Raw genomic sequence first — 17,983 nt, 5'->3', positions numbered from 1 at the left:
ATAGTGCAATGTGCACTCTATTATTAAATTTTCTGTTTTCTACATTTACCTCCCCAAAACCACAGTATATCCAAGTCAATATGTTTAACTGTTATCTTTTTGGTCAATGCATGTAAAAAGATTTTATTGACCTTTGCCCTTTTATCAGTTTTCTAGTTTTACTTCCTCCGAATTTAGACCAATTAGCTTTACCCCCCTCCCCCCTTCCAGTTCTTTCATCTAGAAGTTTCAACCCCCCCCCACAAGACCACAACACATCCAAATCAACCAAGATTGACTGTTATATTTTTAGTCAATACATGTAAAAAGACTTTATTGCTGTCACACCCCAAATTTTCAGACAATATTTAAAACAATGATATTCAATCATCTGGAAACCAGGGGTAAAACAAAACCCAATACCCTGTTATCAAACATAATAATAAAAAAAAAAAAAAAAAAAAAAAAAATCAAAAAAAAACTAAAAAGAACAACTCTTCATCACATTATTAAACTACAAAGAAATTAACCAACTCTATTACATCTGTCTCAAAACAAAACCGTAAAATTCAGAGAAACTTAAACCAGAAGACTCCAAGAGCAACTCCAAATCACGTGTCCTCATCCACTGCACTCCACTATCTATGTTTCCAAGAACACACCCACATTGCAAAACAAAGCAAACATGGGTCAGCAAATTGAATCTGATAGTATGAGTAAGACTAAATATAAAATAGCAATACGCTCATATCTTTCGAATAAAGAAATATATTATTCAATCATTTCAACTTGGAAGACAAATTAGTTCCGTATTCTCAAAACGGCATGCAGTTTCTTCCCAAGTAAAATTTCAACCCCCAATATACATTTCTAAGAAATCTTAGATAACAGTATTCATCATGCTCACTTCCCAAAATAACTCACAATATAATTTCCACTTACATTCAACTTATTACATACACATATGATAACTTATTTAAATATGAGTTTGATACACTTTACCTTTAAGTCAGCACGTCGTCTTAGGGTAGGACAACGTCTCTGCATAAAAAGTTAATAAGTCATACCCTCTTGTAAAACAAAGTTAGATTTTTCAAACGTAATCATTTATAGTATATATCTATTTCACTCTCATTGCAACCATCATGGATATATATAATCTGGCATAATATATCGCCAATATTAACATTCATGTCACACCACCATATCCATTATATCATAATATATCACCAATATTAATTAACATTCATATCATATCACCATATCCATCATATCATAATATATCACCAATATTAACTAACATGCATATCACACCACCATATTCATCATATCACGCTAACCATATTCGCATTCCTTCGTAAGAAATTATATGCATCATATTATAATATATCACCAATCATATCCAACGACTCACTCATACTTAAAGTCAATATTTTTCTTTAAAACCACTTGTCTACTGATGAAAACGATGAACTATATCACCACTAGGGAGTATATTTATCCCTCGTGAGTATCAACTCACACAAACCACAAATACATTTCCTTGTAAGAAATCATGTATATCATAATACATAAATATTCATATGCAATAACTCGATTAGTCACATGTAAAATCAATGTTTTACTTTAATATCACTCGTCTACTTATGAGCATAGTTCGGAATTTCGGAATTCTCGAAATTCTGACAAATCCAAAATCCGAAATTCATTAAATTTCGACCACTATCACATTCGAAATTTTAGATATTTCGACTCTATATTCGGAATTCCGTTTTTTTGAAAAATCGAAATTCTGGACGGAATTCCGAAGTTTTGTTCGGAATCACAAACTATGCTTATGAGAACGAGGAAAAAGTCACAACCAATAAGTACATTCATCCCTCGTGAGTATCAACTCACACAAACCACATAAACATTTCTCATAAGAAATCATATACATCATATACAATAACTCCATCACACGTAAAATCAATATTTTACTTTGCTTATTAATTATCTCATTGACTCATTTATTAAAAGACACAGCTTAACCTTTAGTTCCTACTTCACGATTTGCATTACACACATTTGTCATATCACACATATCCGTGTGCCTCACTCACACCGAGTACCACTACAAGACATATGTCCCAAGCGGGGATATCGCCTCCAGAAAACATATTTTCATCTTGTAAACTCGTAACTTGTGAGTCACAGCCATCTCTGGGCTTTCCATATACATACACAAAGCCTCTTTTGGGCATAACAAAATATCAGGTCATTCATGGCACATTCAATAAATACCTTGGGTCATTCCCGCCACATTCAAGGAATACCCATCATAATACTAACAGATCATTCATGGCACATTCAATGAATACCTTAAGTCATTTCCGCCACATTCAAGGAATTCAGATCTACATTCCCGTACACTCAAGGAATACAGCCCACCTGCAAGGCGAATGTTTTAGTTCCTCTCTAAGGCGGCTTTTCACATGACATCATTAGTCATAAAAATTTCCTTTTATTTATTTTCATCAAAGAGGCATGGAGAGATCTAAAGATGTGGGCGACACATTAAATTTTCATCGGACACTTTTACACCAGATTTTAACACTCAAGAGTTCTCATTTATTATAATATTTTCATTACAAAACAAACATCGTCTCAAACAATAATTTATTACTAAAGATTCTAAACACAATAACTAATCAACTCACTTTATTATTAATTATATAAATCATAGATATCAAAAGATTCAATCAGGAATAACGCATTAGTTAAATGTCTCGTGAATAGGGGTGTTCATGGGTCGGTTCTTACCGGTTTCGGTTCTGGGTCTATTTTTAGCGGTTCCTATCGGGTTCAGTTCTTTCGGGTTTTTTCCTATATTTTGAAAACCCAGACCCATACCCATTAAATAAGTCGGTTCCGGTTCCGATTTCGGTTCCTTATCGGGTTATATATTTTTATTGCTAAAATTATTATTTTTAGTTATATAACCAATATAAAAGTTGGTTTACAGGGACTATAACACTTGTCATCGATATTTTTGTCCTCTCATAAGAAGTAATGGTCCTAAATTCAATAAGAATATTTGAAAGTTATCTAAATATTTTAAATACATTCTCATACATTATATGTATGTGTATATTTTAAATCGAACATATGTATATTATACTATACGTAATGCGCCATATATAGAATAAATACCACATGTACCACAGTTGTTAGTTAGCATTGCACGTATTCGTTATCTAATATATATACATGTAATATATCAAGCACGTACACGTTCATGTATTAGTTAATATAGACAGTGCATAAGTTAATTCATAGTATACAACTATACGTATAGACGTAGACACGTAAATATTATTATTAATATTTATAATACACATATTTAATGTAATATTATAAAAGATGCATTTAATAACACACATTCATTATTATGCTAAATATTATATATATTTAGTATAATTTTACACCTAACAAATATAGACTATATATAATACTATATATAATAATAATGTTTGGGTTTGTTTTTATTTAGTGTAATATAATACTAAATTCTATATATCAAAATCAAACTAATCGGTTCCGGTTTCGGTTCGGGTACCCATCGGTTTTTTACTATTCGGTTCTAACGGGTTCGGTTCTTTATCGGGTCGGTTCTTGAAGACCCACTTTAAATGAGTATAACATTTTAGGACCCAGACCCGCTATAAATGGTTCCGGTTCGGGTAATTGGGTACCCAAGCACACCCCTACTCGTGAATACATTTTAAGCAACCACAATCACGTACACAATTAAGTATTAACATTGTTCACATATAGTTATTACAATAACTAATAACTAATATATAATATATATTATAGTGGCTGCACTTTTACTCAAAGCTGCCTACGTATCCAAATCTTTCAAGATTGGAATCAAGCCTTCGTAGTTCTTATCACCCACATAGTCAAAATCAAAGTCCATCAATGCTAATATATATAATTGCATAAAACCACGTCAAATCTTTATTAGATAATTATAAACATATTTATACAAGTTTCGACAACATCCTATAGTCATCCAAATGATACACCGCTTGATTATTTGAAAACTATGATAGGTATACTTACTTTTTCATGTAGAACTCAAAGTCCCAACCTCAACCCATCTAGAAGAAAACTTAGGTTGAAAACGGTAAACATCCTAATTTTTAGCAAACTAGATTTCTGACGAACTATCTTATGAATGACACAACACTTTCCACAAGTGTCTAAATGCATCGAGGATTTTTGGGTTGAAAAGATAACACACAGAACTTACTTTCTTATGTTTTACAAAAATACTCAATCTTATTCTAAATGTTCGAAAATTAGGCTCGAACACAGTGTGTAGAAACTGATTTCTGACGCACTGTTTTCTGCCTGTCAAACTTCCAGCCACCATAATTAATTCCACAGGTCTTAGAATACGATGAGGCCAATTGGAATAGAAAGCAGACTTCCAAATCTTATTTTTTCATGTTTTCATAAAAATCTAGTTCAAACTCTAACTAAATTAAAACTGGACTTGAATACTGCACATAAACTGATTTCTGACGCACTGTTTTCTGTCAACCAAACTTCCAGACATCATATCTACTACCACAGACCTCAGAATGTGACGAGGCCAATTGGGTTGGAAAGAAGACTTAAAAAACTCACTTTTTCATGTTTTGGCGAGAGTTTGAATCTGACCCTAACTAGGTGAAAACTCAATTCCAAACTAGGCACAGATTCAGCCCAAAAACAAACTCTAACCCAAAGCCCATCTAAATGAATCCGGTCCACTCAAACTCAACAGGCCTAGTCCACACAAAAACTGATCAGTCCCAACTCAACAAAACTTAGGCCCACATGTCTTATTTCGCCCAAGCCCAACTAAAACTTAAGCCCATAAGGGATTATCTAAAAGAAACCACTTAAGCCCACAAGTATTTCAACCCAAGCCCAACAAAAATAGGAACAACATTGCTACCTTCTTCTTCTTCTTCCTCACACCTCGCCACCTCCACCGAATACAACCACCAACCACCCCCACCCAACCACCACACAAAAACCATTCAGTTTTACTCCCCCTCAAAAACCCAAACCATTGCCACTAACCAAATTCAATTCCATTACTCCTCAAAAATTCAATCTTGACCGCCATTAACACCACTTCGGAGCTTCAACAGCACCCCTAAACATTAACCAACGTATCCCATTCAACCAACAACCGACCGACATAAACCAACAGTTCAATCAATACACAAAACAATTCAATACCAAAATCACTAATCAATTAATGACAGTTTATACAATAAAACCCAATCAAAGTTAAACAAGAATCAACATCATATAGATGAAGCACAAATCTTTTGATTTCATAAATCTATATTTTGGAAATCCGCATGAGTTCATTATTTGATTTCTATATACGCGAAACAACTGTTGTTCGTATATTCGTATATATGATTATTTTTCTTTATTTAAACAGTAAAAACTAAAGATAAATTACCGACAGTACATATATTTACCAAAAATCTCGAAGGTAATCCATACATTTTAAATCACGTTTCAATCCGTATATAAAAATATCTACTCACTTCTGTTGTGTTTACGAGCGACGTGAATGAATATAAACTTGAGAACGAAAAATGCCACGCAACAATCGTCATAAAGCAATCCCAGTAATCTTCGCCTTTCTCTCTTTTCCACTGTGTAAAACTCCCTCCCTCTGTTAAAACTCTCCATATAAACTCCTATTTTCAAAACCCTCGAAAAATAGGGAATGGAGTTTATCCTTTTTACCCTATCTCTTTCTAATCTTTATCTTTTTTATTTTTGTTTATTATTATTATTATTATTAATTATATATATTATAAAAATAATAAATAAAAATAGCCGGGTGTTATAATTGCCCTTTGCTTGTACAATGACATATATATCCCATGACTTCCTCAAAGACCCTCTTAGAAGTTTAAACTCAGCTAAGACACGTGTTATCATCTCCTCAAGTCTATCCAACGGTTGAAATTGCATAAAAGATCAACAAGTTTTCAATTAGCTCCAAACTGTATTTAGTATAATTAAACTTAACCCCAAACATTAAACTATAACTTATTGATTCATACAAGGTAGGAGAAAACCATTAGCTTTTCAGATGTTGTATTGAACAAACTTCAAACACTTCCACCTTCTAATTTGGTTTCCAAATGACGAATTTGGTGAAGGAGAATACCCTTTAGTTGGTATTTAAACTAAATTGAAGTTAAAAAAATTAAGGTTTAGCTAAATTGAGGCTTAATTGTGTCTTTTAAGTTGTGGTGGTGGTAGTGGTGTATGGCTTGGAGAAGATGATGCTACAATTAGGATAATTATGTAATTTAATAATGTTAAGGGTGTGGATGTCATTTGATAAATTTGGTGGTGGTAGGCTTAGGATAAAGTTCACAAGATCATGACATGTGTCCTAGATTATTTGAATTCCAATTTTGTTTTTGCCGAAGTCACAGAATATTTCTGTAATTATACCTAGAAAAAGGCATTAGAGTCTTTTTACATATATTGACCAAAAATATAACAGTCAATCTTGGTTGACTTGGATGTATTGTGTTCTTGGGTAGGAGGGGGGGTAAACCTCTAGATGAAAGAACTAGGGGGGGTAAAGCTAATTGGCCTAAGTTCTGGGGGTAAAGCTAGAAAACTGTTAAAAGGGCAAAAGACAATGAAGTCTTTTTACATGTATTGACCAAAAAGATAACAGTCAAGCATGGTTGACTTGGATGTGATGTGGTATGGGGGGGAGGTAAAGCTAGAAAACTGTAAAACTTCCAAGAGTATATGTTAAAACTTGAAAGTGTTCTTGAATGTGTAATCAATAAATTTAGTGCGATATACTCACACTATCGAAATGAAATTATCGTTGAGTGATGGGCATTAACTCAATACTGCTCAAGTTCGAAGATGACATAATTTGATTGTGGTTGGGCTTAGTTTTGGGCATTTAGTTGAGTTCGTGCTAATTGTGTTCACCGATTCAGCTTAGTTCTGTGCCTCTGAATTGGTAGCAGCCTCTAATACACGGACACAGTTATCAAAGGCCTATGTCCGCGTCGGACGCGGATACGGGGACGGACGCGTGTCCGACACGGTCAACATGGTCAAGACATAGTCAATTGCGATGAACGTAGGTCAGAACGCGGGTAGGACGCAAGTCAACCAAAATCAGGACACGGGTCAAATATAAAACCAAAGTCAGAAAAGAAGTGGGGCAAGTGGTGGTGGTGAATTGGAGGTGAGGTTTGTGTTTGGAGTTATTGAAATATTAAGTTTTAGGAGAAGATCGAGTTGTAGTGGGATGGTGGTGTGTGGAGATGTCGGTGGTGTGTGGAGATGTCGGTGGTGGGTAGTTAGTGGAAACAACGAAGAAGAAGATAATTGAGAAGATGAACCTTAACTGTTGGATTGGGATGTTAAAAAATTGGATCTGGCTCGTTGGATTAGGGACACATGGGGGAGTCCAATAGTCAAAGTGTATGTGCATGTGGTGTCTTTCTTTTTTTCTGGATAATGGTGTGCATGTGGTGTTCGTTGGGGACTTGGGGCTGTAGGGCTGACAAGTTCACAAAATAATATCCGAAAAGCTACATAATTAATAACTAATAAATGTCCAGAATACATTTTATGTATTATTGAAAATAGAAAACGTATAAAAAATAAATAGTATTAGGTCAAATCCAATTTAACTGAATTTTGTATAATTGTAAAAAAAATCAAAATACACAAATAATTAATAATTAGGCAAGAAAAATAATAACACATATTATTTAATTTCAGCGTCCAGGTTGTGTCCGAGTCTTATTTTTTTGAATATAGTTGAATCCCCGTGTCCGTGCAGTATATGCGTCCGTGCAACATTGGTAGCAGCTATCATGTATGTGAATGTGATGTAAAAACGTCCACTCATCAAATAGTCGGGTGTTTAACACAACTATGAAGTATAAAGGTCCATGTGAGAAAGCATAGGCTGCAAGTTTGCTAGCCCATAGATTACAGATCTTAGTAGAAGTTCCAAAGTTGAAAGATCATAAGGAACTTAATGAGACTCTGATACCATCTTGGATGGGTCTCAAAGCCCAATCAGTGTTATGTTCTGGACTTCTGGTTCAGCAAGTGCATTGATGATCCCCTTTGCCTTCCTTCAAAATTTGGTCATGCAATATCCCACTGTTTCAACTCTTGTTGTTGCTCGTCCCGGTTGAGTAGCTGCAGCCTAAGAAACTCCTTACAGTAAGAAACAAGTTTTCCGTGTATGGTATCACGTATCAACTACAGCTAGATCACACCTTTTAATGATTTAAAAGTATGTGAATAATCCAATTGGAAAATTGACCTGCAACTCTGTTAGGGGAGATTATTTTGAGAACTTAGTGATCCAGGGCACTTTCAAGTTTTAACTTTGTTGTAAACTAGAGTTAGATTTTCACGTATCAAATTGTTTTTAAATTCTTAAAATAAAAAGTTTAATTAGATCTGAATTTAATTCAAATAATCCAGTAGCTCAGAGAAATTTTCAAATACATTAAAATTTAAACTTTGATTTGGTAGGGGGTAGGGGCCGCGCGAACGCGTACCCCCCTACAACAAATTATGACATAGACTATCCCACTTGGAGATATCTTAGGCCAGCACCCCTCCTGAGTGCAATGGAGGTCACGAACCTAGGCCATGAACCTTCTTGATCGCCCATTGACCCCGTCCAGGTAAGTATGTTTATAGGCGCATCTCAACATGATTTTATAGCTCCATCTTTAGGTGTTACACTCTTGCCGCCCCATGTGGGACTAAACCTTCGTTTCTATTTCATGAACTGAGTGTGTGCATAACACTAAATATGATCAGATCCCACCTTGGGTAACCACATTGCCAAATAACAAATTCCAAAACTCGGGTTCTAACTTTATGGTCCTTTCTTTAGTAGGAAGTTCATTGCCTTGTTCAACTGGCAACGCTCAGTTGGATCATGACCAACCTGATTACACACCCTGAGAATATAACTTCCCAGCCAATTTGCCTCTATACCAAGTAGTTTTTTCTTGGTAAATTTGCCCAATGGAGCATCCATGTTGTATACACTGACTGTCAATGAAAGATGTTTCATCGAAAGTGACAATGCAAAACTCATGTTACATAACCGCTAGGAAGTACTGAAGTAGAAAACAAAGAACGCCTCTGCTTGCTCACCAGGGATGCATTTCACAAATAAGTTGCGGTCTTATACATAATCAATAGTGCTTGGATTAGTACCATACTACCATGGGTTTGTCATCATAGAAACGGAACTTAACCAAACTGCTTATAGCTAGCTCGAGCAAATTCATAAATCTATATCACTATATGACCCGAGCTTGAACAGATTTTAAGGCTAACTTGTTTAGCAAACGCACCGAGCCTGAACATACTAAAACTCGAATACGCTCGAGCTCGTTTAATGCAAGAAGCGAACGTGACTAATTTGGTGAGACCAAATAGAGGTCAACACTCAAAGCTGACTTCAAACTCAACATATAAATAGTAAAAAAAAATAAGAAACCTTTGCAAAACAAAAATTCAAATGGTCTCATTTTTGCATACATGAATAAGAAGTATGCCTATCTTCTCCAAAACATTTGTCCATTCACGTTAACAATCAGGCGCCATTCCATAAACCCATCCTCAATACGAAGAAGACCATTTCCGACTTACTCACCTAAAAAACCAACTATCAAAGACACTGAACTAGTTCAAAACATATTCACTTCAATAAAACAACGTCGTACTGAACCATTACACCGTGTGTTAAAGCCCTTTGAGTCTAAGTTTAAACCTGACCATCTTATTTGGGTACTACTTAAAATAAAAATGAATGTCGTTTAGTTATAAACTTTTATGAATGGTTATGTTTACGTAGAGAACCTACTTTCTTAGAAGCTAGGTGTATAGTTATACATATTACTGTTGCTTCAAAGAATGCAATGGGGTATCAACTTATTCAAGAGTTTTGGAGAAAGCCCATATTGAATATTGAGGTTTCTTTGGGGAGTTTTGTCGAATGCTTGGTGTACACTTATAAAGACTGGGGTTCTGATGTTTTTGTATTTGATTTGTTTTTCAAAGTACTTGTTGAGGTTGGGTTGTTTGATGAGGCAAGGAAGTTTTTTGATAAAATGTTGAGTTATGGTGTTGTTTTGTCTGTTGATTCTTGTAATTTTCTTTTATCTCGTTTATCGAATTGTCCGAATGGGAGTGACATTGTAGGGAAGATTTTTAGTGAGTTTCCTGAATTGGGTGTTTGTTGGAATGTTGTGTCATATAATATTATGATGCATGCTCTATGTAAATTAGAGAGAGTAGAAGAGGCATTGGCTCTTTTTGGTGAGATGGAATCAAAGGGATGTGGTCCCGATGTTGTAAGTTATAGTACTGTAATTGATGGATATTGTCATTTGGGGGAGCTTCAAAAGGCACTGGAACTTGTAAGAGAAATGCGTGTGAAAGGTTTGAAGCCAAACCAATTTACTTATAGTAGTATTATTCTTGTATTGTGTAAGAATGATAAGGTTGTGGAAGCTGAGAGAGTGTTAAGAGAGATGATGAGTCATGGCATGGTTCTAGATAATATAGTATACACAACTCTTATTGATGGATTTTGCAAGGTTGGGAATTTACCTGCTGCATACAGGCTTTTCAGTGAAATGCAAAGTAGGCGGGTTATTCCTGATACTATAGCATATACTGCTGTGATTTGTGGTCTTTGTCGAAGTGGGAAAATGGTTGAAGCAAATAGGTTCTTTGATGAAATGCTCCATAGGAAGGATTGATACCAGATGAAGTAACATATACCACCCTTATTGATGGTTACTGCAAAGTGGGTGAGCTAAAAGAGGCTTTTGATCTTCACAACCAGATGATTCAGATGGGATTGACCCCTAATGTTGTGACTTACACTGCACTGGCCGATGGTCTCTGTAAGCATGGGGAGTTGGAAACTGCAAACGAACTTCTTCATGAGATGTGTGGGAAGGGTCTGGAGTTGAATGTTGTTACGTACAACTCACTTATTAATGGTCTTTGCAAATCAGGAAATATAGGGCAGGCAGTTAAGATCATGGATGATATGGAGGCAACTGGGCTGCGCCCGGACACTTTTACTTATACTACGTTAATGGATGCTCATTGCAAATCTGGTCAGATGGTTAGAGCCCATGAGCTCCTTCGTGAGATGCTAGATAAAGGGCTTCAACCAACAATTGTGACGTTTAATGTACTAATGAATGGATTTTGTATGTCAGGGATGCTAGAAGATGGTGAGAGACTACTAAGCTGGATGTTAGAGAAGGGCATCATGCCTAACGCAACCACCTACAATTCTCTTATGAAGCAGTATTGCATCGGAAATAATATGAAGGCCACCACCAAAGTTTATAGAGGAATGTGTGGGCAAGGGGTGGTGCCGAACAATAACACCTATAACATATTAATAGAGGGGCATTCAAAAGCAAGGAACATGAAGGAGGCATGCTACTTCCACAGTGAGATGGTTGGAAAGGGATTTGGTCTCAGAGCCAGTTCCTACAATGCCCTCATTAGGGGACTTTTAAAAAAGAAGAGAATGGAAGAGGCTCGGAAACTGTTTGAACAGATGAGAACAGAAGGCTTGGTTGCAGACAAGGAAATATACAACATTTTTCTTGATCTAAACTATGATGAGGGGAACATGCAGATGACCCTTGAGCTTTGTGATGAAGCTATTGAGAAATGTCTTATTGATAAGACCCCTAGTGAGCATAGATAGCCTGAAGTTTTTTAAAAGTTAAAACTTACGAGTGCGAAGATGCAAAAGACATGAATTGGAATCGGATTTCTTGCTATTTGGGGTTCCTCCTCCCTCTTGCTGCCTTCTGATCTGAGAACCATTTTGGTGAGTTTGATCTTAATGCTTTGATTACTTTCATATATTATTTCAATCGTGTTTTTTCTTTTAGTTATCATATTATCTAAATTCAGTGTCATGAGTTCTCCAGAGTTGAATGTTCTACTGATTTCTACTTGATATTTTACCAAATCTATATTAATCTTTCCTTGAATGCATCGAAGCAACTTAAGAACCAAGAAAGTTACTGATTGATTTCAATGATTAAGAAGTATACATTACTAAGGAATTACTTTTTGTTGGAATTGATTTACTGTTTTCTCTCCTTTGAAAACTTCTTATATATATCTGAATTCTGTTAGCCTAGTAGAAAAGATAGATTAGGTTGAAAAGAATGACAGATATAATCAAGTGAAAGATGTCCTCTATGTCTGTTCACTGGTGCTTTAGCCTGTTTTGGGAGTAGGAAGAGTCCATTGAAATTCACATTTTGTTGGGATTTGGGAGAGTACAAAACAAGAGTGTGCTGAGATCTTACTTGAAGAATAGATGATACGTTGAGTTCAGATACGTCTGATATTGAATATTGAGGACCAAATCATGTATGTTTTGGGTATTCACTAACATAAGAAGTTGAGTGAATTGGAAAGGCCCAAAGGGCCTAGTAGCAGCCTTTACTAGAGTGACTAGGAAAAATGTGTATACAGGGGGGAAAGGCTTAGAATGCTGGCAGTAAGCTCTAAGTAGCAGCCTGGAAAGATATGCGTGGGGGATGAGGTCACTGAAATGAAAATATCAATCTGGGTGAGTAGAACAACAAAGGACAAAAGAGAATCAAACTCAACTGAGACAATACAGTAGTCCCAATGGGTATTAACATAAACAAGAGATGGTTGTAATGGTCTAATTTTTTTTTTTAAAAAAAAAAAAAAAAAGACTAGCTATAATTCGGATTAAAAAAAAAAAAAAAAAAAGACCGACTATAATTCGGAGTAACATATTTCTTGAGGATATTAAAATAAAAAAGTGCAGAATTAGAACTGAACTCAGTTGGGAGAATTTCAGAGTAGCCCAAATAGGTATAAAAATGAAGGAGAGATGATTGATTTGGGTTTGCCAATGTGCAATAAAGAATAATTGCAACTGTAGTGTAGAAGAAGAACATACATGTTGGTTCTAGAGGACAAAAGAAGAGCAACAACAATGTCAGTTAAAGTAGTGCTTAAGATCCAGCGTACTTGATTGTTGCCTTGGTGCTCGACTCTTAGGTCAAATATCAAGGAGGCCTGGGGAATAATATCATTTTGGCTCCACTTTCCAACATAGCCAAATGCTAGCAGACCATCTTCCTTATGTGATTGTATGGACACTTGAAGAAACTTGAGGATAAGTTGGCTGTGGAAGTCAATGATGTTCCATTCAATTGGGCTTGTGTGAATCCTTCAGTTAAGGATGTAAAATCCGTGAGACTTCATGATGAGTAGGTCTTTGTAATATGGGGAACTCGGGGTGCTTGTGTGTGGTCGATTTGCTTCTTGCTACTTGGACTGGGTAATATTGCAAACAAATATCAATGTTATTATCACAAGTAATTATATTTTAATAAAAGAAATATCAATATTTAAGAGGAGGAAAACCATGTTACCAACAGCATATAGTTGGGAAGATCATTATGCTCATGATAATGATTGGTGACTAATGATGCGTTAAAATTCAAAAACTTGCCCTATATAATCAGTGCTATTACTTAAGAGTTGGTATCTATAGTGTGTGCTAGTTTTAGTGTGTGTGTTCAAAATAGAGAAACATACACACATAAATGTTAATAAATTAATCAAATACAACGAAATACCAAGTCACTAACCACGTTTGAATATATACCATAAAAAAGGTCAAATGTTCATATATGTTGCTTGCGCTGCTTTTCTCCATCAAATTTTATTCCACTAAGATCTGTGCAAATATGTTGATACTCCTACCTGGTCCAACTGAAGTCTTAATGTAACTTGTTGATGCATCAACTGTTTCCCCTTTTTTTGCTAGGTACATTGAAGTTGAGTACCATGGTTTGACTTCCGTAAAATTGAGCATCATGGAGTTGAATTGGTGAACCAGGGGAATTAGGTGCAGACTTTAGTTGCTTGTACTTCAGAGTTGTGCAGTCATGCTCATATGCATGTGTTAAGTGAAGTCAAGGAACAATACCTTAATAATTGAGTAGATTGTCACGTGGCACTCTTGGAGGAAAGGGGGCAATACCGGGTCTTTTGAAGGGAAGGAGAACGACTTCAGTGTCCAAACATGCACAATTCTGTGGTGAGGCAAATCCACCTTGAACAGCTTTACAAATATATTCACAAGGTTAGGCAGACTGAATTGAAGAATGTCCTTGGCAAGCTATCTCTAAATACGAATTCTTTTGAAGGAAAGGAGAACAACTTCAGTGTCCAAACCTGCACAATTCTGTGGTGAGGCAAATCCACCTTGAACAGCTTTACAAATATATTCACAAGGTTAGGCAGACTGAATTGAAGAATATCCTTGGCAAGCTATCTCTAAATACGAATTCTCCTAATCTGGTAAGTGTGTTGACTCTTCTAATTTTTTTTGCTTAATTAGTTAACCAAAGATGTGCTATAAGAATTCTCTTAAATGGACATGTCCGTTGTTCTTCGAAAGCTTATATAGTGTCGTCTGTTAAACAAGTTAATAAGCCATCAATTAAAAAGTTTTGGACGACACTGTATAAGCTTTCCAAGACACATAAGCTTCCCAAGAACATGTCTGTCAACGGACATGTCTGTTTAAGAGAAGGCCTGATTAGCCTATAACAGTTTCTTGTCAATTTTCATTACACATCTACATTACAAGTTCCCTCTATTTACAGGTTATGTGAAGTAAACCTATGTAACTAGACAAGGGATGTTTCCAAGCATATCCCTGACGGACATTGAAATACATGTAAAAACTTAAGCATACCGACATAGGGTCAATAATGAGTTGCAACTTTGGTGTTCTTTCTTCACTTCTAGCCTCATAAGATGCGTAAACACCAGAGACAATAGGAAAGTGTGTTGAGAAAACTGTGTTGTAGACTTGTATTCTAATTGGAAATCACTTATCCAGGTCAAATATTCACTTGTTCAGGAAATAACTGTGTTGTTCACGCCATGTAAACTGTATTCTGGATTGTTGCGACAAATTTATGCCTGTAATGTTGGTTAATGTCTGCCAGTATGTAAGTATCCCCCTGAATGAGTATAATTTGAAAGAATATTGTTTCAATTGGTTTAGTTTAACATGCTTCTGATTGTCTCTGTCTAGGTGATGCAAGGAGGATGTTGCAAACATGAAGCATACTTATTATTCCCAGCTTAATTTGGTGAAAACCTTTCTAACACAAAAAGCAAATAAAGAATTCTTATATGCATTTGAGATTCAGGTAAATAAAACGTTTTGGAGTTTTTTCTTTGGTAATAGTGAGTAACAGGGGCACTGATAATGTAATTGCAAAGGGGTGGTAGCATTTTGTCAGATCATCAGTGGTGGCATAATGCATTTTTTTTTTTTTTTGTCTCGTTTTGATAGAAGAATACCAACCAGAAGTTACCATCAAATGAAGAGGCATTTAGTCTTCTGAAAGGGGTCAAATTTTTTGAACATAATTAAATTAGAGGACTTCTAGTATGCGCAGGGTGTATAGCTGGGCAGGCCTAAGAGGACATAGATCCAGTACCTTGTGGAGCAATACACCCTCAACTTATGTGTATGAGTGGCCCAGATTCACCCTCACTTTCTCTCTCCTGCGCACACTAGATTTACTCATTAAATTATCTGTCAAGGGCATATTGGAACTTGAATTATTGTACTCAGCCTTGTTTACTTTTTAAAACGCAACATTAGTCTGGTAGGTTGTCTTTGATCGTCACCTCTATTACCTCAGCGATGAGTGAGTTAATTTGTCATGGGATCTGTGCACTTTGTTTATTCAATTTTCCTCCTAATAATGAGAGTTTAGAATAACTCTAGGAATCTAGTACAGTAGTACATTATATTTAGAATTTGTTCCCAAGTTTGAAATCAGCCGACCTGAACTGAAATCTGGTCTGAAAAACAGCTTAACTGACAACCGCTAAATTTTGCAAAAAGCAAAGGTACCAGGTACAAATCTGCATGGGAATACACTCAGCTATTGGCCCCGCTTGGCTTTCAAGCAAGGTATAGTTACTACTTAGTACTTACTAGGCAACAACTAACATATTTTCAATTATCAAGTGATTAATGAGGACACACATGTATTAAATTTGAGCCCCCCAATACTCTGCGGTGACCTAACTTGCAAGTGCATGTAGATAGATATCAATATTCTTTGTGGTTATTCAGTTTTACGTTCACGGTAGGTATCTAATCTTTTATGCAAGCGGTTTGGCTGTATGAACAAAATTGGAAGTGTCCATATTTTCCTGAAAGAAGAGATCGAAAGAGTTATTGGTAATTCCATATCAAGAAAAGGAAAATTCTCAAACAGGCACATAATTGAGCTGAAAGAACATGTATAGTGGTAATCCTCGACTAAAGGAGCTTGATGAACCAATGAACCAGTATTTAATGAGTGTAGTCCTCAATTTCAAAACGAATTTAAAATCATTTGCCAATGCATGTCCCATACGCACCTTTTCTCCTTTTTATGCATATTGAGTTTTATACCCTATCAGCTACATCTCCGAATCAGAGGGAAGGGAAGCATAAGAGATAACACAATGGAGGTGGTACTACTACAAAGCACATCCCCTGCCACCAGTGATGGATCTTGGCGTTGGACTTCACCACTTCCCTATATTCTTAGTGATCTAGCAGCTATACTAGGCCTATTGTCCTTGACATTTCTCATCCTTGCTTGTTTCTATTCCAAGGCTTCTGATGGCGGGTCGCTGAAGGACATTGGTGGCGAAAAGCAAGCAAATTGGACTCTTCCACCAGCCGAGTTTGAGCCAAAGATTGTTGTCAACATGGCAGGTGATGACGAGCCTACATACTAAGCAAAGCCAGTTTCTTCAACTCGTAATATTTTCCGGCAAGAAGTGTGACCATCAGAATCCGGGCTAAATAGCTTTGCAAAAAGTATAGCAACACAAAAAATATGAGATAATTTTTGGTCATCAAAGACTCCTACAGTAAATAGTTGCAACAAGGTTTTGAGCTTTTATTTGTTCTATTTTGAGCCGAGATCGTAAAACACAGCACATTCTGATCCATCTTTTGTACTTCTTTTTTGGTAGACACGTTTTTGGCAGGCCAAGATTAAAATTAGTGTTCTAGATATTTTCTTGGTTAAATTATTTTCACTGAGGCACTAATCTAAAAGAATAAAAACCATTCTAAGAACAAGATAAAAAATAAAAAACATTGATCGAGGATTTGACAAAACCTGAATCCAGAATCATTTCCTAATCTAGAACTAGGAAGATTCCTGATATATGACGTGCTTTTGGTCGCAGCTCAGTGTAATATTTTTAGCAAATGGATGCAAACTCAGACAGGCAGTTCTGCATCAATAATATATGCTCACCTAAAACGAATGTTTCAATGATATTTTACCTTAATCCTAATTCTGATTCCAAAAGTTAATAATCTTAATCAATGGCTGCTGGCTAATGCTACAATAGTGTACGCTGTTATAGGCATATTAGATTTCCATGTTTGACGAAATGAAAGTTGATTAATTAACTTAACTTGGACACCGTGGCTTCTAGATGTGTATAGAGAAAGTGTAGGAATTTTAAATCAATGATTAGCAAAAAGTGTAGTGAAAGAGAACATAAAATCAGAAGATTTTGAGGCTTAACGTATAGCATCTTAACCAATGAATCATCGAACAAGAAAGGGTAAGTGGGGTCTTCATTATTGGACAAGATTCAAACGGAAAGATTCATGTTTGTTCTTGTTGCTTCCTTTTCAAAGTTCACATGAAACATGAATTTTTTGTACAAAGACTGAACCACTCTTCATCATCATCACATATGATCCTTAATGATGAATATGTAATGAGAAATCAGAAAGTAATATGAGTTCAGCAATAATCAGTAGGGTGAACTA

At 35.8% G+C, this 17,983-nt stretch overlaps 1 protein-coding gene and 1 non-coding gene across 2 annotated transcripts; one reads left to right on the top strand and one right to left on the bottom strand.

The window, feature by feature from the left end:
- Positions 1 to 8,587: 8,587 nt before the first annotated feature.
- LOC147480276 (U1 spliceosomal RNA) lies at positions 8,588 to 8,746 on the bottom strand. The gene has a single exon (XR_015207071.1). It is a non-coding gene; the product is annotated as a U1 spliceosomal RNA (small nuclear RNA).
- Positions 8,747 to 9,585: 839 nt separating this feature from the next.
- LOC147480275 (uncharacterized) lies at positions 9,586 to 17,223 on the top strand. The gene is given in 4 exon segments (XM_086580364.1): positions 9,586 to 10,826; positions 10,829 to 11,935; positions 13,931 to 14,466; positions 15,212 to 17,223. Coding segments are annotated over 2 exon segments (1,818 nt in total). The 5' UTR covers positions 9,586 to 9,989; the 3' UTR covers positions 11,810 to 11,935; positions 13,931 to 14,466; positions 15,212 to 17,223.
- Positions 17,224 to 17,983: the final 760 nt, after the last annotated feature.

The sequence above is a fragment of the Coptis chinensis genome, chromosome 8, assembly GCF_015680905.1.
Source record: "Coptis chinensis isolate HL-2020 chromosome 8, ASM1568090v1, whole genome shotgun sequence".
Classification (NCBI taxonomy): Eukaryota; Viridiplantae; Streptophyta; class Magnoliopsida; order Ranunculales; family Ranunculaceae; genus Coptis; species Coptis chinensis.
Note: the sequence above shows the minus strand (reverse complement) of the source record. Positions and strands in the feature narration are given on the sequence as shown.